General features: G+C 42.2%; 1 protein-coding gene across 1 annotated transcript in view; it reads left to right on the top strand.

Moving 5' to 3' along the window:
- The window catches only part of DIS3L2 (DIS3 like 3'-5' exoribonuclease 2), a 1,626,200-nt gene that overhangs the window by 234,389 nt on the left and 1,365,980 nt on the right, over positions 1 to 25,831 (top strand). The window contains exon 6 of the mRNA XM_053711913.1: positions 2,744 to 2,797. Coding sequence (XP_053567888.1) covers positions 2,744 to 2,797 — 54 coding nt within the window. The remainder of the gene's footprint in view (positions 1 to 2,743; positions 2,798 to 25,831) is intronic.

The raw sequence follows: 25,831 nt of genomic DNA, 5'->3' as shown, positions 1-25,831 counted from the left end.
TTTGCATAAATGCAAAGGCCGCTGGCTTTGCGATTCTAGCCCGCCGGGCACTCTTGTTGAAGTCTTGGTGTGCGTATATGACTTATAAATCCAGACTCCTTTCTCTTCCCTTCAAGGGGAAGATTTTATTCAATCCAGGGCTGGACTCCATTATCTTTACGGTTACCGGAGGGAAAGGTGCCTTCCTACCGCAAGATAAGAAGAATAGGCCTAAGGGACAGCAACTGTCTAATTTTCGTTCCTTTCGTGCTGACAAGTCACAACAACAGCAGTCATCTTCCAAGTCTGAGCTGAGATTGGCTGAGCTTCCGGATGTGCAGTCCTTTGTTAAGGCTCTTTGGCTAGGATCAGACCCGTGTTCAGATCTGGGGCTCTGCCTTGGAGCCTCAATTTTGTTCTTAGTGTTTTGCAGCAGGCTCCGTTTTTGAGCCTATGCATACTGTTGATATTAAATTATCTTGGAAGGTTTTTTTGTTGGCTATTGCCTCTGCACACAGAGTTTCTGAGATTTCTGCTTTGCAATGTGATCCCCCTTATCTGGTTTTTCTTGCTGATAAGGCAGTTTTCTGCACTAAACTAGGGTTACTCCCTAAGGTGGTGTTGAATTGTAACATTAATGAAGAAATTGTTGTTCCTTCCTTGTGTCCTAATCCTCCTTCAGCGAAGGAACATTTGCTTCACAATCTAGATGTGGCTCGTGCCTTAAAGTTCTTTCTTCAAGCTACTAAGGAATTTAGACAATCTTCCTCTGTGTCATCTATACGGGGAAGCGTAAGGGGCAGAAGGCTACTACGACTTCTCTATCCTTCTGTTTGAGGAGCGTCATCTGCTTAGCTTATGAGACAGCGGGACAACAGCCTCCTGAGAGGATAACGGCTCATTCCACTAGAGCAGTGGCTTCCTCTTGGGCTTTACAGAACAAAGCCTCAATTGATCAGATTTGTTATTTGGCTACCTGGTCTTCCTTACACATTTTTTCGGCTGAAGCAGCTTTCAGGGGAAAAGTTTTGCAGGCTGTGGTGCCCTCAGAATAGGTCCTGCCTGTTCCCTCCCGTTCATTCATTCAGTGTCCTTTGGAGCTTGGGTATAGTTTTCCCAACAGCAAGGAATGAAGTCGTGGACTCTCCCTGCCAGAAAGGAAAGGAATTTACCTGGTAAGCATAAATTATGTTTGTTTTTTGTTTGTTTTTTTCTGACCTATTTCAAAATGTATTTGCCAGCCCTTGTATCATGACAGCCATCAGCCAATAACAGACTTGTATAGGATACATAGCAAATTATGCACATGCTCAGTAGTAGCTTATGCCTGGGAAAGTGTTCACATAAAAAGACTGCACTTATTAATGGAAGTAAACTGAAGTGTCTTATTTTCTTAACTTTTGTTAGCTTAAAGGGATATTCCAGCCAAAATTGGAAACTACATGTGTGCATTTCGGTGTTGAACAGAAGCAATTTTGTAATCATGCATTAGCAAAAATGCTTCTAATAAAAGATATAGCCATTTCAAAAGTATATTTAAGTATGCACCATGCACCAGCATTTTAAACACAGCACTTGCTCAGAGAGGCTAAGGTGCTTGTACCATCTGGTAATGACTCAATTTGTTAATTGCTGACATGATACAAGCCCCAGTGATGATCTTACGTGTATATGTGTATATTGCAAACATGTTTCTAGTCAAAGTTGTAATAAATCTATGTGCATTTATATTTTGACTGGAATGTCCCTTTAATTGGATAACAGGCATTTGCATGTATCGTCAATAAGAAACAAATATGAAATTGTTGTGTAGCATAAAGTCACTGGACAAATAAGCCAACATACACAGGGCTACTGTACATGACATCAACCCTGCAGGATGGAGCTAGATATAGGTAGATATATTTTTGTCAAGTCATACTATTATAAGTGATTATAAAGTGCATTATAGTATGGATTATCAAAATGAAGGCACTGTATCCACTACGTTTTTTTTCCCCCTGTGTCTTGAGAGTATTTGGACAGATTCTATGTTCCTACATGATTTTAATGGCAGTGAGCCCACAAATCTGCTGGAAGGCGAAACCAAGGAAGGTCAGACAAGCAGCTGTATGCATGTGGTCTGTCAAATCTTGGGTTAACTTGTTTGAAGCTTTGGAAATATTGAACCTTCCTACAGATGGATTGAATAGAAACATGGGATTAATACGAGATACAATAACTTCTTTAGGAATATAGCTTTTATATCCTGATGGGAAAAGCTGTTCCTGAATGATTGCCATAATTTATTGATAAAAGTACATACTTTTTTTTATCAACTGCCCATTAAGATATATATTTTTATTTTTATTTTCCTTATGTTGTTTTTACGATGACCTGTTGCAAGTATGACCACTACCATTTCTGTTCCTGGACATGAAATTGATGCATTTGTTCCAAATTCTAGTATACTGCATCTAAAAGCACTATATATATATATATATATATATATATATATATATATATATATATATATATATATATATATATATATATATATGTATATATATATATATATGTATGTATGTATATATGTATATGTATGTATGTATATATGTATATATATATGTATATATATATGTATATATATATGTATATATATATGTATATATATATTAATTGGTAACAGTGCTAAGTATCAAATATTGACTTGTACCCCTGGGCAGCACACAATGTTTTTTTTTTTTTACAATTAAATTCATACTGATTTGTACTTGTTCTCTAGGGTTCCCTAAGGATCAATCCCAAGAAATTCCATGAAGCCTTCCTACCATCACCGGTAAGTTGAATCTTAACATCCATAGGGGTTTTATATTGGGAGCAGGATATGTATGTTTGTAAATCTTCCTTGCAAATGCCAAGCCAAAATCTAGGCATATTGGCTGGTCTATATTTTTCATATGGCTTCTGACTTGTGACTGAACCTCATGTGCTTGGCCTGTAGAGATTTCTTAATTTCTTCAGATTTGAACTAAAATGACAGCTTTGCTGTCTCATTCTTTTTTTGTCAGTATTTCATTTGCACTCTTTGTCCAGAAATAAAATGAACTGATTACCTTGTACAAACAGGGCAGCACAGCTCGTTCCTACACTTAGTCACTTTTTTGAGAAACCAACTTGAGCATCTTAAATTTAACATAGTCCTGTAATCGTTTATAAACTTTGTGTTGAAATATCCAGCAGCTATTGCTTGGCCTGTAAGATAAAACAGACATACTAGCCTTTGCTGGAAGCAAATGAGAAAAGTCTGAAGTGTCCCTTCGGATTTTGCTGAAAACAGATGTAATGTTTCTTACTGCATTGTTTCATTAAGTGTTTAATATGTCAGAGAAAAGGCATGCTTTTTGGTTCTAAACTGATTGGAACTTTTTGTGAAGAGGAATATCATTTGAAATTGAGTTATATGCTATATTTAGGCTGACATAACTGCAAATTTGAAGAAAGACCTTTACATAAATGTTCTTTCATATACCATCACTAATCCATATAAAGCTGTGTGAGGGTTTTGTCAGGATGAAATACACACCCTCAGCCCTATCAAAAGGAAACACTAGTAATCTGTTAAGTGTAGAAGAACTGTGAGCGAGGGTGTGTCTTAGATGGGGAAGTGACAGGTGGACAACTGGGTTGAGTTATACTTTTAAGCATAACATTGCAATAGCTCTGCTAATAAAGGAACCAGTAGCCTAGATTTAATAAAGCTTTGTGTATATTGCTCAGATTAAGGTTATCCATAGTGGTGGCACTCACACATTATTTCCATATTTCTCATGAATCTACCTAAATATCTATCCCAATATAGCATTTCTCTTTTTTTCTGAAACCATTAAAACCTTTTATATGTGCGCCAAGGCTCAAGTTTGATGAACTTGCAGACAGCATCACTTCTAAATTTCTCAGGTGAAGCCATCATAATTTGTTTTTTTTATTTTCTTTATTCTAATTAACATCCCTGTTGTATGGGTAACCATTTATGAACTGACACCTCTGTCTTTCAAAGGGAAATTAAAGGGACATGAAACCCAAAATTGTTCTTTCACGATTCAGATAGAGAATACAACTTTAAACAACTTTCTAATTTACTGCTATTGGCTAATTTGTTTCATTCTCTTGCTACCATTTGTTTATTAAATGTTTTTTGTTTAACTTTTCTCACATAATTTTAGCTGGGGATCGATCCTAATTTGGGATAAAATTTAAAGTGTATTGTTTCCTTGGCTTTTTTTAATTGAATATTAAAATCTTTGGAACTTATCTGTACAAGTTTATTTACTGTTTCTCAACATGTTTGATATGGAGCAAGAGCCTGCTCTCATGAATTCATGCTTATTATATGGTTCTTCATGTGTCAAGAAAACCTTGCAAAATAAAGGTACAATTTTTGAGCCTAATGTCTCTCCGGATGATGCTGTTAAAACAATACCTCCGCTTTCTCCTGCTTACGTCCCAAGCCTCAATGGCATCACATGCAGTGCCCTGAAGTTTCTCTATAACTCGTAGTGGAGTTTATTTAAAAGCAGAAATTGCTGCCCAGGTTTCTTAGTGGTATCTGCAGCATTAGCTGCCATTCCCAGATTACAGGGAAAATGAAAGAGGAAATCTAGAAATTCAGAAAGTAAGGTGCCTGTCCTCAGTTCTGCTTCCCAAGTTGCCCTTTCTCAAAAGTCTGATGAGGAAGATACATCAGGACTTTCTGAGGGTGAAATCTCAGATTCGGACAGTATAATTCCTTCTGTGACTGAGGTGGTATCCTTAAGATTTAAGCTTGAACACCTTTGTGTATTGTTAAAGGAGGTTTTAGCTACTTTAGATGACTCCGATACTCCTGTTGTTGTCACTCGTAAGAAAAAAAAAAACACTTTGCTGTGTTAAACTTTAGATCCCAGTCGTTTGTCCAATCCTCCAATTGTTCCATATCACTTCTCATTTTGTCTACCCCCCCTGGAACATCCACTCTGTTAAAAATGTTTGTTTCATCTGCAAACAGACATACTTTCCCCTGTAGCCCTTTTCTGATATCACAGATAAATATGTTAAACAAAACAGGCCCCAGAACTGACCCCTGAGGAACACCACTAGTAACAGCCCCCTCTGCTGAATGAACTCCATTTACTAAGACACTTTGTTTTCTGTCTTTAAGCCAGCATTCCACCCAGTTCACAATTTTTTTAATCTAACCAAGGACCAAGGAGATACAGTTAGTGAATTAGTTTGTGTGGTACGGTGTCAAATGCTTTGCTAAAATCTAGATATGCTACATCAACTGCTCCACCCTTGTCTAATACTTTTGTTACATAATCAAAGAAGTCAATTAAATTAGTCTGACATGATTTCCCTGAAGTAAAACCATGCTGATTTTGGTCCTCTAAATTGTTTGTTTTTATGTAAGTCCTAATTCTTTCTTTTAAGACGCTTTCCATTAATTTCCCTACTACTGAAGTTAAAGGGTCAGTCTAGTATAAATTAAACTTTCATTTTTCAGATAGGAATTTTAATCAACTTTCCAATTTACTTTTATCATCAAATTTGCTTTTTTCTCTTGGGTTTTCTTAGTTTAAACTAAACATAGGTAGGCTCATATGCTAATTTCTAAGCCTTTGAGGGCTGCCTCTTATCACATGCTTTTTAAATCTTTTCAACACAAAGAGACAGAAAGTACACATGGGCCATATAGATAACACTGTGTTCAGGCACAGGGGGTTATTTAAGATTTAGCACAAAACAATGCTAAATTTAAGACAAAAGATAATAAACAGCGACAGTCATGTGATCAAGGGGCTGGAAGAAGGTTCCTAGATATAAGGTAATCACAGAGGTAAAAAGTATATTAATATAATGTTGGTTGAACAAAACTGGGGAATGGGTAATAAAGGGATTATCTATCTTTTAAAACAATAACAATTGTATGGTATACTGTCCCTTTAAACTAACTGACCTGTAGTTACCAGACTCTTCTCTACTGTCCTTTCAATGAAGAGGTATTACATTTGCTATTCTCCAATCATCTGGGACAGCTCCTGTTAATAGTGACTGATTAAACAGATCAGTTAATGGGACAGTTAGCACTGATCGAAGTTCTTTTAAAACCCTTGGCTGAATATTATCAGGACCCATTGCCTTTTTAACATTTATCTTTGATAATGCTAACAAAACCTCATCCTCTGTAAAAAGATTACTGTTAAGCTTGTTTCTATTTTTTTGTAATTCTTGGCTAGATAAGTAGAGCATGGAACGAGGATTTGGTTTTATTGGCCATTATAGCTCTGTTTGGAAAGATACTAGGTTATTTAGGAGAGGTGGCTTGCATTTGGATGTTAAAGGAATAGAGTATCTGGGAGAGGAGTTCAAATGCTTTATTAGAAATAATTTAAACTAATATAGTGGGTAGCATTAATGTATCCACCTGCTCCCCACAACATGCCAAAACTGTTAGTCCAAGTAACAATTCTAGAAATTCTAGTAGAAAAATTCTTCGTGTCATGAGCACAAATGCTCACAGCTTAGGAAATAAATTACCTGAACTCATTTCAATAATGACTAGGGACAACTTGTATTTAGTAGCTATAACAGAAACATGGTACAATGATTTGCATGACTGGGACATAGTCATACCTGGATACAGGTTATTTAAAAAGAACAGAGTAGGAAAGAAAGGTGGAGTTGCTCTGTATGTAAATGAAAATATAAAGGTTACTGAAATTGTAGGAACAAATGATGAGGTGGAAAGTATTTGGGATACTTTGGAAATTGGAGATAAAAATGGGTTTAGAATAGGGGTTGTATATAGGCCTCCATTGCAGGATGAAAAACTGGACAATCTGTTATTAGAAGAAATAACCAAAATGACCATGAAGGGTAAGGTTATAGTACTGGGGGACTTTAATTTGCCAGATATAGACTGGAAGATTCCTTCTGCTAGATCAGCTAGAAGCAGGTATATTCTTGAATCTCTGCTAGGGGAATCACTTGAGCAATTAGTTAAGGAACCAACTCGTAAGGAAGCTATATTAGATCTAATACTTAAAAACAGTGATACAGTTTCAGATGTGTCTGTAGGTGTGAACTTAGGATCCAGTGATCATCAATCTGTTTGGTTTAGTATTCATGTACAGGAACTGTCCACCCAGACTAAAACAAAAGTTTTAGACTTTAGGAAGGCAGATTTTTCATTAATGGGAGAATACCTAAAAAACTATTCAAAGCGAAAACTCTTATTACAGGGGTTCAAGAACAGTGGGAATTTGTGAAAGGTGCCATTTTAGATGCAACCTCACACTGTATTATACATGTCTGTAAAAATAAAAGAAAGGGAAAACCAATTTGGTTTTCCAAAGTAGCAGCACATGCTGTAAAGATAAAATAAGATTATAAAAATTACAGACACACAAGCCAATGATATGAAAATCTGGAGACTCCAACAAAAAAAGACTAAGCAGTTAATTAGGGAGGTTAAAGCTCATGCAGAAGAGAAGACAGCACAGTCAGTAAAACATGGGGACAAAACACTCTTTAGATATATCGGTGAAAGAAGAAAAAATAAGGTAGGAGTAGTAAAATTAAAATCAGTTGATGGTAGAATAATAGGAGATAAGCAGATTGCAGACTGTCGCAATGATTACTTCTGTTCTGTTTTCACAAAATATTTTTCTCTTGTAAGATGTATCAAGTCCACGGATTCATCCTTTACTTGTGGGATATTCTCCTTCCCAACAGGAAGTGGCAAAGAGAGCACACAGCAGAGCTGTCCATATAGCTCCCCCTCTAGCTCCACCCCCCAGTCATTCTCTTTGCCGGCTCTAAGCAATCAGAAGGGTAAAGTGAATGTGGTGTTAGAAATGTAGTTTTTATTTTCTACAAGCAAAAGTTTGTTATTTTAAATGGTACCGGTGTGTACTATTTACTCTCTAGCAGAAAGGAGATGAAGAGTTCTGCAGGGAGGAAGATGATTTTAGCATGTTGTAACTAAAATCCACTGCTGTTCCCACAAAGGACTGAGGAGTGCAAGAAAACGTCAGTTGGGGGGAACGGTTTGCAGGTTAGGCTGCAATAAGGTATGTTCAGTCATTTATTTCTAGACAAGACTGTGATAATGCTAGAAAAGACTGATAATATCCCCATGAGGGAAGGGTAAGCTGGGTTCAGAGACTGAGTAAGGAATTGCAAGCTTACATAACAGGGCTAATTTATGCTGGTTGACACTACTTCAGGGCAAACGGTTTTTATTGAAAAATATTGTTTTTTGAGACTCTTTGAAGGTTCCTTTGGGTTTCTTTCAGGGGTTGTTACCCACATGGCTATTATTAAAACACTTAGGAGTGTTTCTTTAGGCCTCACAGCACCGGAGTAAGGTGGGAGGGGCCTAATTTCGCGCCTCAGATGCAAAGTTATATTTCACTAGAAGTTCAGGCTGTTTCACATGGAGGGTCCTGCTGCAGTTTGAGGGCCTATAAGAAGCTTTTTCCCCACAAATCTAGTTCCTAAGGGCAGGTAGGGCCACAGCAGAGCTGTGGCAAGGTGCTGAACTTTTTTTAACCGGTTTTCTGGCTTACTGACGATCCGGTTTGGGCATTAAGGGGTTAATCGTTTTTATTGCTAGTGGTGCAATCTTACTAATGCTTTAGGTACATACTGTAAAAATTTCGAAAAGTTTTCTGCATTTTTCACTATTTTGCAAAATTGTGTGCCTTTTTTATCTCTTAAAGGCACAGTAACGTTTTTTTCAAAGTGTGTTTTTACTTGGTTAAAGAGATTTCCAAGCCTGTTTGTCTTACTGCTAGTCTGTTAAACATGTCTGATACCAAGGAAAATCCTTGTTCAATGTGTTTAGAAGCCATAGTGGAACCCCCTCTCAGAATGTGTCCCACTTGTACTGATATGTCTATACACTTTAAAGAACATATTGTTGCACTTAAAAATGTGGCCCAAGATGATTCTCAGACAGAAGGTAATGAGGTTAGCCCGTTAACCTCTCCCCAAGTGTCACAACGAGTTACGCCCGCTCAAGCGACGCCTAGCACCTCTAGTGCGTCTAACTCTTTGGCGGCAGTTATGAATAATACCCTCTCAGTATTTTTAGCTAAACTGCCCGTGTTACTTGCAAAGCGTGATAGCTCTGTTTTAAGAACAGATTCTGAGCATTCTGACGCTTTAGTAGCCGTATCCGATATACCCTCACCCGATATACCCTCACAACGCTATGAAGTGGGGGCGAGGGATGTGCTGTCCGAGGGAGAAATTTCCGATTCAGGAAAGGTTGCTCCTCAGACAGATTCAGATACATTGGCTTTTAAATTTAAACTAGAACACCTCCGCTTATTGCTCAGGGAGGTATTAGTTAATTGTGTAAAATGGACAAGTACCTAGAAGTTCCTGTTTACACTGATGTGTTCCCGGTCCCTAAGAGGATTGCGGATATAGTTACTAGGGAGTAGGATAGACCAGGTATTCCTTTTGTTCCCCCTCCTGTTTTTAAGAAAATGTTCCCCGTATCTGACCCCATGCGGGACTCGTGGCAGACGGTCCCTAAGGTGGAGGGGGCTATTTTTTCACTTGCTAAACGCACAACCATACCAATTGAAGACAGTTGTGCTTTTAAAGACCCTATGGATAAAAAGTTAGAGGGTTTACTTAAGAAAATTTTTGTTCAACAAGGTTTTCTTCTCCAGCCTATTGTGTGCATTGTTCCTGTAACTGCTGCAGCGGCTTTCTTGTTCGAGGCGCTGGAAGATGTGGTCCAGACGGAGACCTCATATGAGGACATTATGGACAGAATTAAGGCTCTTAAGCTGGCTAATTCTTTTATCACAGATGCCGCTTTCCAACTAGCTAAATTAGCGGCAAAGAATTCAGGTTTCGCCATTTTAGCGCGCAAGGCGCTATGGCTAAAGTCCTGGTCGGCCGATGTGTCGTCAAAATCCAAACTCTTGAACTATCTCTCTTCGCTCAGGCCTGGGCAAGAGACGTACACGATCCCTGGGCTTTAGAGATTGTATCCCAGGGATATCTTCTAGAATTCAAGGACTCCCCTCCAAGGGGAAGGTTCCACATTTCTCGTCTGTCTACAGACCAGACAAAGAAAGAGGCGTTCTTACGCTGTGTAGAAGACCTACATACAATGGGAGTAATTCACCCAGTTCCAATTGCGGAACAAGGGCTGGGTTTTTACTCAAACCTGTTTGTGGTTCCCAAGAAAGAAGGAACTTTCAGACCAATCCTGGATCTCAAAATTCTAAACAAATTCCTCAGAGTCCCATCATTCAAGATGGAGACCATTCGGACAATCTTGCCAATGATCCAGGAGGGTCAATATATGACTACCGTGGATCTAAAGGATGCGTATCTGCACTTTCCTATCCACAAAGATCACCAGTTTCTCAGGTTCGCCTTTCTGGACAAGCATTATCAGTTTGTGGCTCTTCCTTTCGGGTTGGCCACTGCTCCCAGAATTTTCACAAAGGTGCTAGGGTCCCTCATGGCGGTTCTAAGACATCGGGGCATAGCAGTGGCGCCTTATCTAGACGACATCTTAATTCAGGCGTCGACTTTCCAAAGAGCCAAGTCTCACACGGAAATTATATTGGCCTTTCTGAGGTCTCACGAGTGGAAGGTGAACATCAAAAAGAGTTCTCTCTCTCCCCCCTCACAAGAGTTTCCTTCCTAGGAACCCTAATAGACTCGGTAGAAATGAAAATATTTCTGACAGAGGTCAGAAAGTTAAAACTCTTAACTACTTGCCGAGCTCTTCATTCCATTCCTCGGCCATCTGTAGCTCAGTGCATGGAGACAATCGGTCTAATGGTAGCGGCAATGGACATAGTCCCTTTTGCACGGATAAACCTCAGACCACTGCAACTATGCATGCTCAAACAGTGGAATGGGGATTATGCAGATTTGTCTCCTAAAATACAGTTGGACCAGGGGACCAGAGATTCTCTTCTCTGGTGGTTGTCTCAGGAGCACCTGGCTCAGGGAATGTGTTTCCGGAGACCAGAGTGGATCATCGTAACGACCGACGCCAGTCTGTTGGGCTGGGGTGCAGTCTGGGACTCCCTGAAAGCTCAGGGCTTATGGTCTCGGGAAGAGGCTCTTCTCCCGATAAACATTCTGGAACTGAGGGCAATTTTCAACGCGCTTCAGGCATGGCCTCAGCTGTCTGCGGCCAAATTCATCAGATTTCAGTCGGACAACATCACGACTGTCTTACGTCAATCATCAAGGGGGAACAAGCAGTTCCCTAGCAATGATGGAAGTAACCAAAATAATTAGGTGGGTGGAGGATCACTCTTGCCACCTCTCAGCAATTCATATCCCAGGAGTAGACAACTGGGAGGCGGATTTTCTAAGTCGTCAGACTTTTCACCCGGGGCAGTGGGAACTCCACCCGGAAGTGTTTGCCCAGCTGACTCAGCTATGGGGCACTCCAGAATTGGATCTGATGGCGTCCCATCAGAACACCAAACTTCCTCTTTACGGGTCCAGGTCCCGGGATCCCCAGGCGGTGCTGATAGATGCTCTAGCAGCGCCTTGGTCCTTCAATCTGGCCTATGTTTTTCCACCGTTTCCTCTCCTCCCTCGTCTGGTTGCCAGAATCAAGCAGGAGAGGGCTTCAGTGATTCTAATAGCGCCTGCGTGGCCACGCAGGACCTGGTATGCAGACCTAGTGGACATGTCATCTGTTCCACCATGGACACTACCAATGAGGCAGGACCTTCTGATACAAGGTCCTTTCCAACATCCAAATCTAATTTCTCTGCTTCTGACTGCTTGGAGATTGAATGCCTAATTCTATCAAAGCTTGGTTTCTCTGAGTTGGTTATTGATACTCTGATTCAGGCTAGAAAGCCTGTCACCAGGAAAATCTACCATAAGATTTGGCGAAAATATCTTTTTTGGTGCGAATCCAAGGGTTACTCATGGAGTAAGGTTAGGATTCCCAGGATTTTGTCTTTTCTCCAAGAAGGATTGGAGAAAGGATTATCAGCTAGTTCCTTAAAATGACAGATATCTGCTTTGTCTATTCTTTTACACAAACGTCTGGCAGAGGTACCAGACGTTCAAGCGTTTAGTCAGGCTTTAGTCAGAATCAAGCCTGTTTATAGACCTGTGGCTCCGCCATGGAGTCTGAATTTATTTCTTTCAGATCTGCAAGCGGTTCCGTTTGAACCTTTACATTCCATAGATATTAAGCTTTTATCTTGGAAAGTTTTGTTTTTGGTAGCTATCTCTTCTGCTCGAAGAGTTTCAGAGTTATCTGCCTTACAGTGTGATTCACCTTACCTGGTGTTCCATGCAGATAAGGTAGTTTCGCGTACCAAACCCGGTTTTCTTCCTAAGGTTGTGTCTAATAAGAATATTAACCAGGAAATTGTTGTTCCTTCTCTGTGTCCTAATCCTTCTTCGAAGAAGGAACGTCTGTTACACAATCTTGATGTGGTTCGTGCTTTGAAGTTCTATTTACAAGCAACTAAAGATTTCAGACAAACAACTTCTTTGTTTGTTATCTATTCTGATAAAAGGAGAGGTCAGAAGGCGACCGCTACCTCTTTCCTTTTGGCTGAAAAGCATCATCAGTTTGGCCTATGAGACTGCTGGCCAGCAGCCTCCTGAAACAATTGCTGCTCATTCTACCAGAGCAGTGGCTTCCACATGGGCTTTTAAAAAGGAGGCTTCTGTTGAACAGATTTGTAAGGCAGCGACTTGGTCTTCGCTGCATACTTTTTCTAAATTTGATAAATTCTACATTTTTGCTTTTTCGGGGGCTATTTTTGGGAGAAAGGTTTTACAAGCAGTGGTACCTTCCGTTTAAGGTACCTGTCTTGTTCCCTCCCTTCATCCGTGTCCTAAAGCTTTGGTATTGGTATCCCACAAGTAAAGGATGAATCCGTGGACTCGATACATCTTACAAGAGAAAACAAAATTTATGCTTACCTGATAAATTACTTTCACTTGTGATGTATCGAGTCCACGGCCCGCCCTGGCTATTAAGTCAGGTAGGTTTTTTGTTTAAACTACAGTCACCACTGCACCCTATGGTTTCTCCTTTTTCTTCCTAACCTTCGGTCGAATGACTGGGGGGTGGAGCTAGAGGGGGAGCTATATGGACAGCTCTGCTGTGTGCTCTCTTTGCCACTTCCTGTTGGGAAGGGGAATATCCCACAAGTAAAGGATGAATCCGTGGACTTGATACATCACAAGAGAAAGTAATTTATCAGGTAAGCATAAATTCTGTTTTCTACGCAACTTTGTCCTATTACAGCCTTGTAGTCCTTTCTTTTTGAGTTATGCTAGGGGCTTTTTTGGTGGTCCTTTTGGACTTTCTTATCTTGTCTCCCTTCCCATTGATCATGGAGAGGTTTTCCTTGGAGCGCTTCGAGTCAGCAGGACTTTTGCCTCCTCAGAGGCTTTTGTGCTCAGTTGAGTCTAGTGATCTGAGTGGTCTCTAGCAAGGATCTTAATGGTTCTGATTAAATAAACAAATGATGTCAGATGCGCCTCCTATAATTTGCAAATGAAGTGGTCACTCATATAAACATATAAAGCAATCTAAGACAAACAATATATTGCAATAGTGCAAGTAAATATAACCAAATATTTTCAAACAGTATATAAATGTTTCATGTATGAAAAAAACATCATAAAAATAGAAAGGTGATTAAAAAATATATATGCGGGGCGGAGCTAGCTCTGAGTCTGGACGGCCGCACAACACTATAGCTCCGGCTACACTACCACAAATAAATATATTTTAAGCTGTCCAGCTCAGCTGATTTTATTATCACAGGGTCTCTAACTCTGCGCTACACTCCATGGTGAAGTTTGAAGATTGTGGGACAATGCTGAACGACACTAAGCCATGAGATTTCCTGACAATCTTAGCTAGGGCCAATGTAAGCAGCCATTTTACAACCCCGCGAGGGGACTCTCGCAAAAGACGCATAAAGAGATCTTTAGAGAGATTATATGCTACTTGTGGTGACACTGAGTTTTTGTGCTTGGTAATCCGGTACGGCAGATATGTTAACACCTTGCTCCATAAGGATTAAGCCGTAACAATGCTCCTGTTGAACAGCCATACTGGCGCATAGTGAGAGAACGGTAGTTCAACTTCATACAAACTCACAGCTCCCCAGTTAGGGGCCATCAATCCCACAGTTGACCCGACATAGCAGCAAGCTATCCTAATACCGGATACATCGACTTCTATCGAATACCTACTAGAGGGGCAATACCCACAGCCTAAACATGACTCCTAGTGAACGCACTTATATGGATTTGAAGGTATGTTTAAAGATACTTGCCGAAGAGGTGCAGGCTTATTTTACCCCTGTCTGCGTCTCTCATGGGGCCTTGGATTCAGCGTTCTTAAGCCAGCAGGTTCAGGAGATGGAGTCACCTCCCCAGACGGGCAGACCTGAGCCCCTAAAGACTGAACCTTACTACTCTCATAGCAATGTCTACGCGGTCTCTTCTAACCTGCCTGTTGAGACCCGTGACATACTCCCGCCCTGGGTTCCTGCTCACTCCACAGATCTAACCGGAGCTGAATCCCCTCATATTTGCAGCCTCCGGCGATACCCGGAACATACCCGACCACTAAGGCGCCTCAGAGGATCTGGACACTTACAGGGTCAATATCGAGTCGGAAAATTGCTTGACCGGGAAGGAGGCGATCAGGCTCACTCACCAACAGTAGCACTAATCATCTTTTCTGCAGCCTTCAGCCTCAGCATTAGACCGACAGGACAATCCTATCATAGAAAGCTTACACTTCCTCTCTGTACGCTGAGAACAGGCGTTGGCTAGCAAGCTCGCAAACTATCTCCACAGATTCCTGTGTCTGTGCATTATTGTTATATATAAGGCTCCTTTCTCCAACATAGGTGTGTCCGGTCCACGGCGTCATCCTTACTTGTGGGATATTCTCTTCCCCAACAGGAAATGGCAAAGAGCCCAGCAAAGCTGGTCACATGATCCCTCCTAGGCTCCGCCTACCCCAGTCATTCTCTTTGCCGTTGTACAGGCAACATCTCCACGGAGATGGCTTAGAGTTTCTTCTGTTATGTGTGATCAGTCCACGGGTCATCATTACTTCTGGGATATTATCTGCTCCCCCACAGGAAGTGCAAGAGGATTCACCCAGCAGAGCTGCCATACAGCTCCTCCCCTCTACGTCACCCCCAGTCATTCTCTTGCACCCAAAGACTAGATAGGAGGTGTGAGAGGACTATGGTGATTATTCTTAGTTTTTATAACTTCAATCAAAAGTTTGTTATTTTACAATAGCACCGGAGCGTGTTATTACTTCTCTGGCAGAGTTTGAAGAAGAATCTACCAGAGTTTTTCTTATGATTTTAACCGGAGTAGTTAAGATCATATTGCTGTTTCTCGGCCATCTGAGGGAGGTAAAAGCTTCAGATCAGGGGACAGCGGGCAGTTGAATCTGCATTGAGGTATGTAGCAGTTTTTATTTTCTGAATGGAATTGATGAGAAAATCCTGCCATACCGTTATGACATGTATGTATACTCTACACTTCGGTATTCTGGGGATGGTATTTCACCGGAATTACTCTGTAAAAGTACATTAAACCTTTTAATAGGTATTTAATTCATGTTAAACGTTTTTGCTGGAATGTAGAATCGTTTGCATTTCTGAGGTACTGAGTGAATAAATATTTGGGCATTATTTTTCCACTTGGCAGTTTGCTTGTTTTGATTATGACAATTTCGTTTCTCTCTCACTGCTGTGTGTGAGGGGGAGGGGCCGTTTTTGGCGCTCTTTGCTACGCATCAAAAATTTCCAGTCAGTTACTCTTGTATTTTCTGCATGATCCGGTTCATCTCTAACAGAACTCAGGGGTCTTCAAACTTCTTGAAGGGAGGTAGATTCTCTCAGCAGAGCTGTGAGACTTATGTAGTGGCTGTGTTTTAAAACGTTGCTCTGTGATTTTTATGTTTAAAATTTAATTAGTGTTACTTTACTAATGGGAACAAACCTTTGCTAACAAGTTGTGTTGTTTTTAAAGAGTGATGCTATAACTGTTTTTCAGTTCATTATTTCAACTGTCATTTAATCGTTTAGTGCTTCTTTGAGGCACAGTACGTTTTTGTTAAATAAGATTGTAACCAAGTTGCATGTTTATTGCTAGTGTGTTAAACATGTCTGATTCAGAGGAAGATACCTGTGTCATTTGTTCCAATGCCAAGGTGGAGCCCAATAGAAATTTATGTACTAACTGTATTGATGCTACTTTAAATAAAAGCCAATCTGTACAAATTGAACAAATTTCACCAAACAGCGAGGGGAGAGTTATGCCGTCTAACTCGCCTCACGTGTCAGTACCTGCGTCTCCCGCCCGGGAGGTGCGTGATATTATGGCGCCTAGTACATCTGGGCAGCCATTACAGATAACATTACAAGATATGGCTGCTGTTATGACTGAAGTTTTGGCTAAGTTACCAGAACTAAGAGGCAAGCGTGATCACTCTGGGGTGAGAACAGAGTGCGCTGATAATTCTAGGGCCATGTCTGATACTGCGTCACAGCTTGCAGAGCATGAGGACGGAGAGCTTCATTCTGTAGGTGACGGTTCTGATCCAAGCAGATTGGATTCAGATATTTCAAATTTTAAATTTAAATTGGAAAACCTCCGTGTATTACTAGGGGAGGTCTTAGCGGCTCTTAACGATTGTAACACTGTTGCAATACCAGAGAAAATGTGTAGGTTGGATAAATACTTTGCGGTACCGGCGAGTACTGACGTTTTTCCTATACCTAAGAGATTAACTGAAATTGTTACTAAGGAGTGGGATAGACCCGGTGTGCCGTTCTCACCCCCTCCAATATTTAGAAAGATGTTTCCAATAGACGCCACCACACGGGACTTATGGCAAACGGTCCCTAAGGTGGAGGGAGCAGTTTCTACTTTAGCTAAGCGCACCACTATCCCGGTGGAGGATAGCTGTGCTTTTTCAGATCCTATGGATAAAAAATTAGAGGGTTACCTTAAGAAAATGTTTGTTCAACAAGGTTTTATATTGCAACCCCTTGCATGCATCGCGCCGATTACGGCTGCGGCAGCATTTTGGATTGAGTCTCTGGAAGAGAACCTTAGTTCCGCTACGCTGGACGACATTACGGACAGGCTTAGAGTCCTTAAACTAGCTAATTCATTCATTTCGGAGGCCGTAGTACATTTAACCAAACTTACGGCTAAGAATTCAGGATTCGCCATTCAGGCACGTAGGGCGCTGTGGCTAAAATCCTGGTCGGCTGATGTAACTTCTAAGTCCAAATTACTTAATATACCTTTCAAGGGGCAAACTTTATTTGGGCCCGGTTTGAAAGAAATTATCGCTGACATTACAGGAGGTAAGGGCCACGCTCTACCTCAAGACAAAGCCAAAGCTAAGGCTAGACAGTCTAATTTTCGTCCCTTTCGGAATTTCAAAGCAGGTGCAGCATCAACTTCCACTGCACCAAAACAGGAAGGGGCTGTTGCTCGTTACAGACAAGGCTGGAAACCTAACCAGTCCTGGAATAAGGGCAAGCAGGCCAGAAAACCTGCTGCTGCCCCTAAGACAGCATGAACCGAGGGCCCCCGATCCGGGACCGGATCTAGTGGGGGGCAGACTCTCTCTCTTCGCCCAGGCTTGGGCAAGAGATGTCCAGGATCCCTGGGCGCTAGAGATCATATCTCAGGGATATCTTCTAGACTTCAAATTATCTCCCCCAAGAGGGAGATTTCATCTGTCAAGGTTGTCAACAAACCAAATAAAGAAAGACGCGTTTCTACGCTGTGTACAAGATCTATTATTAATGGGAGTGATCCATCCGGTTCCGCGGTCGGAACAAGGACAAGGGTTTTACTCAAACCTGTTTGTGGTTCCCAAAAAAGAGGGAACTTTCAGGCCAATCTTGGATTTAAAGATCCTAAACAAATTCCTAAGAGTTCCATCGTTCAAAATGGAAACTATTCGGACAATCTTACCCATGATCCAAAAGGGTCAGTACATGACCACAGTGGATTTAAAGGATGCTTACCTTCACATACCGATTCATAAAGATCATTACCGGTATCTAAGGTTTGCCTTCTTAGACAGGCATTACCAGTTTGTAGCCCTTCCATTCGGATTGGCTACGGCTCCAAGAATCTTCACAAAGGTTCTGGGTGCCCTTCTAGCGGTTCTGAGACCGCGAGGAATTTCGGTAGCTCCATACCTAGACGACATTCTGATACAAGCTTCAAGCTTTCAAACTGCCAAGTCTCATACAGAGTTAGTTCTGGCATTTCTAAGGTCGCATGGATGGAAAGTGAACGAAAAGAAGAGTTCTCTCTTGCCTCTCACAAGAGTTCCATTCTTGGGGACTCTTATAGATTCTGTAGAAATGAAGATTTATCTGACAGAAGACAGATTAACAAAGCTTCTAAATACATGCCGTGTCCTTCATTCCATTCAACTCCCGTCAGTAGCTCAATGCATGGAGGTGATCGGCTTAATGGTAGCAGCAATGGACATAGTACCCTTTGCACGCCTACATCTCAGACCGCTGCAATTGTGCATGCTGAGTCAGTGGAATGGGGATTACTCAGATTTGTCCCCCACTCTGAATCTGGATCAAGAGACCAGAAACTCTCTTCTATGGTGGCTTTCTCGGCCACATCTGTCCAGGGGGATGCCGTTCAGCAGGCCGGACTGGACAATTGTAACAACAGACGCCAGCCTTCTAGGTTGGGGCGCTGTCTGGAATTCTCTGAAGGCTCAGGGACAATGGAGTCAGGAGGAAAGTCTCCTGCCAATAAACATTCTGGAATTGAGAGCAGTTCTCAATGCCCTTCTAGCTTGGCCCCAGTTAAAGACTCGGGGGTTCATCAGGTTTCAGTCGGACAACATCACGACTGTAGCTTACATCAACCATCAGGGAGGGACAAGAAGCTCCCTAGCAATGATAGAAGTATCAAAGATAATTCGCTGGGCAGAGTCTCACTCTTGCCATCTGTCAGCAATCCACATCCCGGGAGTGGAGAACTGGGAGGCGGATTTCTTGAGTCGCCAGACTCTTCATCCGGGGGAGTGGGAACTTCATCCGGAGGTCTTTGCCCAAATACTTCGACGTTGGGGCAAACCAGAGATAGATCTCATGGCGTCTCGCCAGAACGCCAAACTTCCTCGCTACGGATCCAGATCCAGGGATCCGGGAGCGGTTCTGATAGATGCTTTGACAGCACCTTGGAACTTCAGGATGGCTTATGTGTTTCCACCCTTCCCGCTGCTTCCTCGATTGATTGCCAAAATCAAACAGGAGAGAGCATCAGTGATTCTAATAGCGCCTGCATGGCCGCGCAGGACTTGGTATGCAGATCTAGTGGACATGTCATCCTGTCCGCCTTGGTCTCTACCTCTAAGACAGGACCTTCTGATTCAGGGTCCATTCAAACATCAAAGTCTAACTTCTCTGAAGCTGACTGCTTGGAAATTGAACGCTTGATTTTATCAAAACGTGGTTTTCTGAGTCGGTTATTGATACCCTGATACAGGCTAGGAAGCCTGTTACCAGAAAGATTTACCATAAAATATGGCGTAAATACCTATACTGGTGTGAATCCAAAGATTACTCCTGGAGTAAGGTTAGGATTCCTAGGATATTGTCTTTTCTACAAGAAGGTTTAGAAAAGGGTTTATCGGCTAGCTCATTAAAGGGACAGATCTCAGCTCTGTCCATCTTGTTACACAGGCGTCTGTCAGAAAATTCAGACATCCAGGCCTTTTGTCAGGCTTTAGCTAGGATCAAGCCTGTGTTTAAAACTGTTGCTCCGCCATGGAGTTTAAACTTAGTTCTTAACGTTTTACAGGGTGTTCCGTTTGAACCCCTTCATTCCATTGATATAAAATTGTTATCTTGGAAAGTTCTGTTTTTAATGGCTATTTCCTCGGCTCGAAGAGTCTCTGAGTTATCAGCCTTACATTGTGATTCTCCTTATCTGATCTTTCACTCAGACAAGGTAGTTCTGCGTACTAAACCTGGGTTCTTACCTAAGGTTGTCTCTAACAGGAATATCAATCAAGAGATTGTTGTTCCATCCTTGTGTCCAAATCCGTCTTCAAAGAAGGAACGTCTTCTACACAATCTGGATGTAGTTCGTGCCCTCAAGTTCTACTTGCAGGCAACTAAAGATTTTCGCCAAACTTCTTCCCTGTTTGTCGTTTATTCTGGACAGAGGAGAGGTCAAAAAGCTTCTGCTACCTCTCTATCTTTTTGGCTTCGTAGCATAATACGTTTAGCCTATGAGACTGCTGGACAGCAGCCTCCTGAAAGAATTACAGCTCATTCCACTAGAGCTGTGGCTTCCACTTGGGCCTTTAAGAATGAGGCCTCTGTTGAACAGATTTGCAAGGCTGCAACTTGGTCTTCGCTTCATACTTTTTCCAAATTTTACAAATTTGACACTTTTGCTTCTTCGGAGGCTATTTTTGGGAGAAAGGTTCTTCAGGCAGTGGTTCCTTCTGTATAATGAGCCTGCCTATCCCTCCCGTCATCCGTGTACTTTTGCTTTGGTATTGGTATCCCAGAAGTAATGATGACCCGTGGACTGATCACACATAACAGAAGAAAACATAATTTATGCTTACCTGATAAATTCATTTCTTCTGTTGTGTGATCAGTCCACGGCCCGCCCTGTTTTTTAAGGCAGGTACATATTTTTAAATTATAATTCAGTCACCACTACACCCTTGGCTTCTCCTTTCTCGTTGGTCTTTGGTCGAATGACTGGGGGTGACGTAGAGGGGAGGAGCTGTATGGCAGCTCTGCTGGGTGAATCCTCTTGCACTTCCTGTGGGGGAGCAGATAATATCCCAGAAGTAATGATGACCCGTGGACTGATCACACAACAGAAGAAATGAATTTATCAGGTAAGCATAAATTATGTTTTTTTAGTGTTTAACTGTAGTTTTTATTATTCAATCAAGAGTTTGTTATTTTGAAATAGTGCTGGTATGTACTATTTACTCAGAAACAGAAAAGAGATGAAGATTTCTGTTTGTATGAGGAAAATGATTTTAGCAACCGTCACTAAAATCCATGGCTGTTCCACACAGGACTGTTGAGAGCAATTAACTTCAGTTGGGGGAACAGTGAGCAGTCTCTTGCTGCTTGAGGTATGACACATTCTAACAAGACGATGTAATGCTGGAAGCTGTCATTTTCCCTCTGGGATCCGGTAAGCCATGTTTATTACGATTGTAAATAAGGGCTTCAAAAAGGGCTTATTAAGACTGTAGACTTTTTTTGGGCTAAATCGATTGATTATTAACACATATTTAGCCTTGAGGAATCATTTTATCTGGGTATTTTGAGGCACTGTTTTAGACACCTTATTCTTTAGGGGCTTTCCCAAAGCATAGGCAGAGCCTCATTTTCGCGCCGGTGTTGCGCACTTGTTTTTGAGAGGCATGGCATGCAGTCGCATGTGAGAGGAGCTCTGATACTTAGAAAAGACTTTCTGAAGGCGTCATTTGGTATCGTATTCCCCTTGGGGCTTGGTTGGGTCTCAGCAAAGCAGATACCAGGGACTGTAAAGGGGTTAAAGTTCAAAACGGCTCCGGTTCCGTTATTTTAAGGGTTAAAGCTTCCAAATTTGGTGTGCAATACTTTTAAGGCTTTAAGACACTGTGGTGAAAATTTGGTAAATTTTGAACAATTCCTTCATGTTTTTTCGCATTTGCATTTAAATTTAAGTTGGAACATCTCCGCATTCTGCTTAAGGAGGTATTATCCACTCTGGATGATTGTGACAAGTTGGTCATCCCAGAGAAACTATGTAAAATGGACAAGTTCCTAGAGGTGCCGGGGCTCCCAGAAGCTTTTCCTATACCCAAGCGGGTGGCGGACATTGTTAATAAAGAATGGGAAAGGCCCGGTATTCCTTTCGTCCCTCCCCCCATATTTAAAAAATTGTTTCCTATGGTCGACCCCAGAAAGGACTTATGGCAGACAGTCCCCAAGGTCGAGGGAGCGGTTTCCACTTTAAACAAACGCACCACTATACCCATAGAGGATAGTTGTGCTTTCAAAGATCCTATGGATAAAAAATTAGAAGGTTTGCTTAAAAAGATGTTTGTTCAGCAGGGTTACCTTCTACAACCAATTTCATGCATTGTCCCTGTCGCTACAGCCGCATGTTTCTGGTTCGATGAGCTGATAAAGGCGGTCGACAGTGATTCTCCTCCTTATGAGGAGATTATGGACAGAATCAATGCTCTCAAATTGGCTAATTCTTTCACCCTAGACGCCACTTTGCAATTGGCTAGGTTAGCGGCTAAGAATTCTGGGTTTGCTATTGTGGCGCGCAGAGCGCTTTGGTTGAAATCTTGGTCGGCTGATGCGTCTTCCAAGAACAAGCTACTTAACATTCCTTTCAAGGGGAAAACGCTGTTTGGCCCTGACTTGAAAGAGATTATCTCGGATATCACTGGGGGTAAGGGCCACGCCCTTCCTCAGGATCGGCCTTTCAAGGCAAAAAATAAACCTAATTTTCGTCCCTTTCGTAGAAACGGACCAGCCCAAAGTGCTACGTCCTCTAAGCAAGAGGGTAATACTTCTCAAGCCAAGCCAGCTTGGAGACCAATGCAAGGCTGGAACAAGGGAAAGCAGGCCAAGAAACCTGCCACTGCTACCAAGACAGCATGAAATGTTGGCCCCCGATCCGGGACCGGATCTGGTGGGGGGCAGACTCTCTCTCTTCGCTCAGGCTTGGGCAAGAGATGTTCTGGATCCTTGGGCGCTAGAAATAGTCTCCCAAGGTTATCCTCTGGAATTCAAGGGACTTCCCCCAAGGGGGAGGTTCCACAGGTCTCAGTTGTCTTCAGACCACATAAAAAGACAGGCATTCTTACATTGTGTAGAAGACCTGTTAAAAATGGGAGTGATTCATCCCGTTCCATTAAGAGAACAAGGGATGGGGTTCTACACCAATCTGTTTATAGTTCCCAAAAAAGAGGGAACGTTCAGACCAATCTTAGATCTCAAGATCTTAAACAAGTTTCTCAAGGTTCCATCGTTCAAGATGGAAACCATTCGAACTATTCTTCCTTCCATCCAGGAAGGTCAATTCATGACCACGGTGGATTTAAAGGATGCGTATCTACATATTCCTATCCACAAGGAACATCATCGGTTCCTGAGGTTCGCATTCCTGGACAAACATTACCAGTTCGTGGCGCTTCCATTCGGATTAGCCACTGCTCCAAGGATTTTCACAAAGGTACTAGGGTCCCTTCTAGCTGTGCTAAGACCAAGGGGCATTGCTGTAGTACCTTACTTGGACGACATTCTGATTCAAGCGTCGTCCCTTCCTCAAGCAAAGGCTCACACGGACATTGTCCTGGCCTTTCTCAGATCTCACGGATGGAAAGTGAACGTGGAAAAGAGTTCTCTATCTCCGTCAACAAGGGTTCCCTTCTTGGGAACAATAATAGACTCCTTAGAAATGAGGATTTTTCTGACAGAGGCCAGAAAAACAAAACTTCTAGACTCTTGTCGGATACTCCATTCCGTTCCTCTTCCTTCCATAGCTCAGTGCATGGAAGTGATCGGGTTGATGGTGGCGGCAATGGACATAGTTCCTTTTGCACGCATTCATCTAAGACCATTACAACTGTGCATGCTCAGTCAGTGGAATGGGGACTATACAGACTTGTCTCCGAAGATACAAGTAAATCAGAGGACCAGAGACTCACTCCGTTGGTGGCTGTCCCTGGACAACCTGTCACGAGGGATGACATTCCGCAGACCAGAGTGGGTCATTTTCACGACCGACGCCAGTCTGATGGGCTGGGGCGCGGTCTGGGGATCCCTGAAAGCTCAGGGTCTTTGGTCTCGGGAAGAATCTCTTCTACCGATAAATATTTTGGAACTGAGAGCGATATTCAATGCTCTCAAGGCTTGGCCTCAGCTAGCGAGGGCCAAGTTCATACGGTTTCAATCAGACAACATGACAACTGTTGCGTACATCAACCATCAGGGGGGAACAAGGAGTTCCCTGGCGATGGAAGAAGTGACCAAAATCATTCTATGGGCGGAGTCTCACTCCTGCCACCTGTCTGCTATCCACATCCCAGGAGTGGAAAATTGGGAAGCGGATTTTCTGAGTCGTCAGACATTGCATCCGGGGGAGTGGGAACTCCATCCGGAAATCTTTGCCCAAGTCACTCAGCTGTGGGGCATTCCAGACATGGATCTGATGGCCTCTCGTCAGAACTTCAAAGTTCCTTGCTACGGGTCCAGATCCAGGGATCCCAAGGCGGCTCTAGTGGATGCACTAGTAGCACCTTGGACCTTCAAACTAGCTTATGTGTTCCCGCCGTTTCCTCTCATCCCCAGGCTGGTAGCCAGGATCAATCAGGAGAGGGCGTCGGTGATCTTGATAGCTCCTGCGTGGCCACGCAGGACTTGGTACGCAGATCTGGTGAATATGTCATCGGCTCCTCCTTGGAAGCTACCTTTGAGACGAGACCTTCTTGTTCAGGGTCTGTTCGAACATCCGAATCTGGTTTCACTCCAGCTGACTGCTTGGAGATTGAACGCTTGATCTTATCGAAGCGAGGATTCTCAGATTCTGTTATCGATACTCTTGTTCAGGCCAGAAAGCCTGTAACTAGAAAGATTTACCACAAAATTTGGAAAAAATATATCTGTTGGTGTGAATCTAAAGGATTCCCTTGGGACAAGGTTAAGATTCCTAGGATTCTATCCTTCCTTCAAGAAGGATTGGAAAAAGGATTATCTGCAAGTTCCCTGAAGGGACAGATTTCTGCCTTGTCTGTGTTACTTCACAAAAAGCTGGCCGCTGTGCCAGATGTTCAAGCCTTTGTTCAGGCTCTGGTTAGAATTAAGCCTGTTTACAAACATTTGACTCCTCCTTGGAGTCTCAATTTAGTTCTTTCAGTTCTTCAGGGGGTTCCGTTTGAACCCTTGCATTCCGTTGATATTAAGTTATTATCTTGGAAAGTTTTGTTTTTAGTTGCAATTTCTTCTGCTAGAAGAGTTTCAGAATTATCTGCTCTGCAGTGTTCTCCTCCTTATCTGGTGTTCCATGCAGATAAGGTGGTTTTACGTACTAAACCTGGTTTTCTTCCAAAAGTTGTTTCTAACAAAAACATTAACCAGGAGATTATCGTACCTTCTCTGTGTCCGAAACCAGTTTCAAAGAAGGAACGTTTGTTGCACAATTTGGATGTTGTTCGCGCTCTAAAATTCTATTTAGATGCTACAAAGGATTTTAGACAAACATCTTCCTTGTTTGTTGTTTATTCCGGTAAAAGGAGAGGTCAAAAAGCAACTTCTACCTCTCTCTCTTTTTGGATTAAAAGCATCATCAGATTGGCTTACGAGACTGCCGGACGGCAGCCTCCCGAAAGAATCACAGCTCATTCCACTAGGGCTGTGGCTTCCACATGGGCCTTCAAGAACGAGGCTTCTGTTGATCAGATATGTAGGGCAGCGACTTGGTCTTCACTGCACACTTTTACCAAATTTTACAAGTTTGATACTTTTGCTTCTTCTGAGGCTATTTTTGGGAGAAAGGTTTTGCAAGCCGTGGTGCCTTCCATTTAGGTGACCTGATTTGCTCCCTCCCTTCATCCGTGTCCTAAAGCTTTGGTATTGGTTCCCACAAGTAAGGATGACGCCGTGGACCGGACACACCTATGTTGGAGAAAACAGAATTTATGTTTACCTGATAAATTACTTTCTCCAACGGTGTGTCCGGTCCACGGCCCGCCCTGGTTTTTTTAATCAGGTCTGATAATTTATTT

This window comes from Bombina bombina, chromosome 4, assembly GCF_027579735.1.
Source record: "Bombina bombina isolate aBomBom1 chromosome 4, aBomBom1.pri, whole genome shotgun sequence".
NCBI classification, from domain to species: Eukaryota; Metazoa; Chordata; class Amphibia; order Anura; family Bombinatoridae; genus Bombina; species Bombina bombina.
Note: the sequence above shows the minus strand (reverse complement) of the source record. Positions and strands in the feature narration are given on the sequence as shown.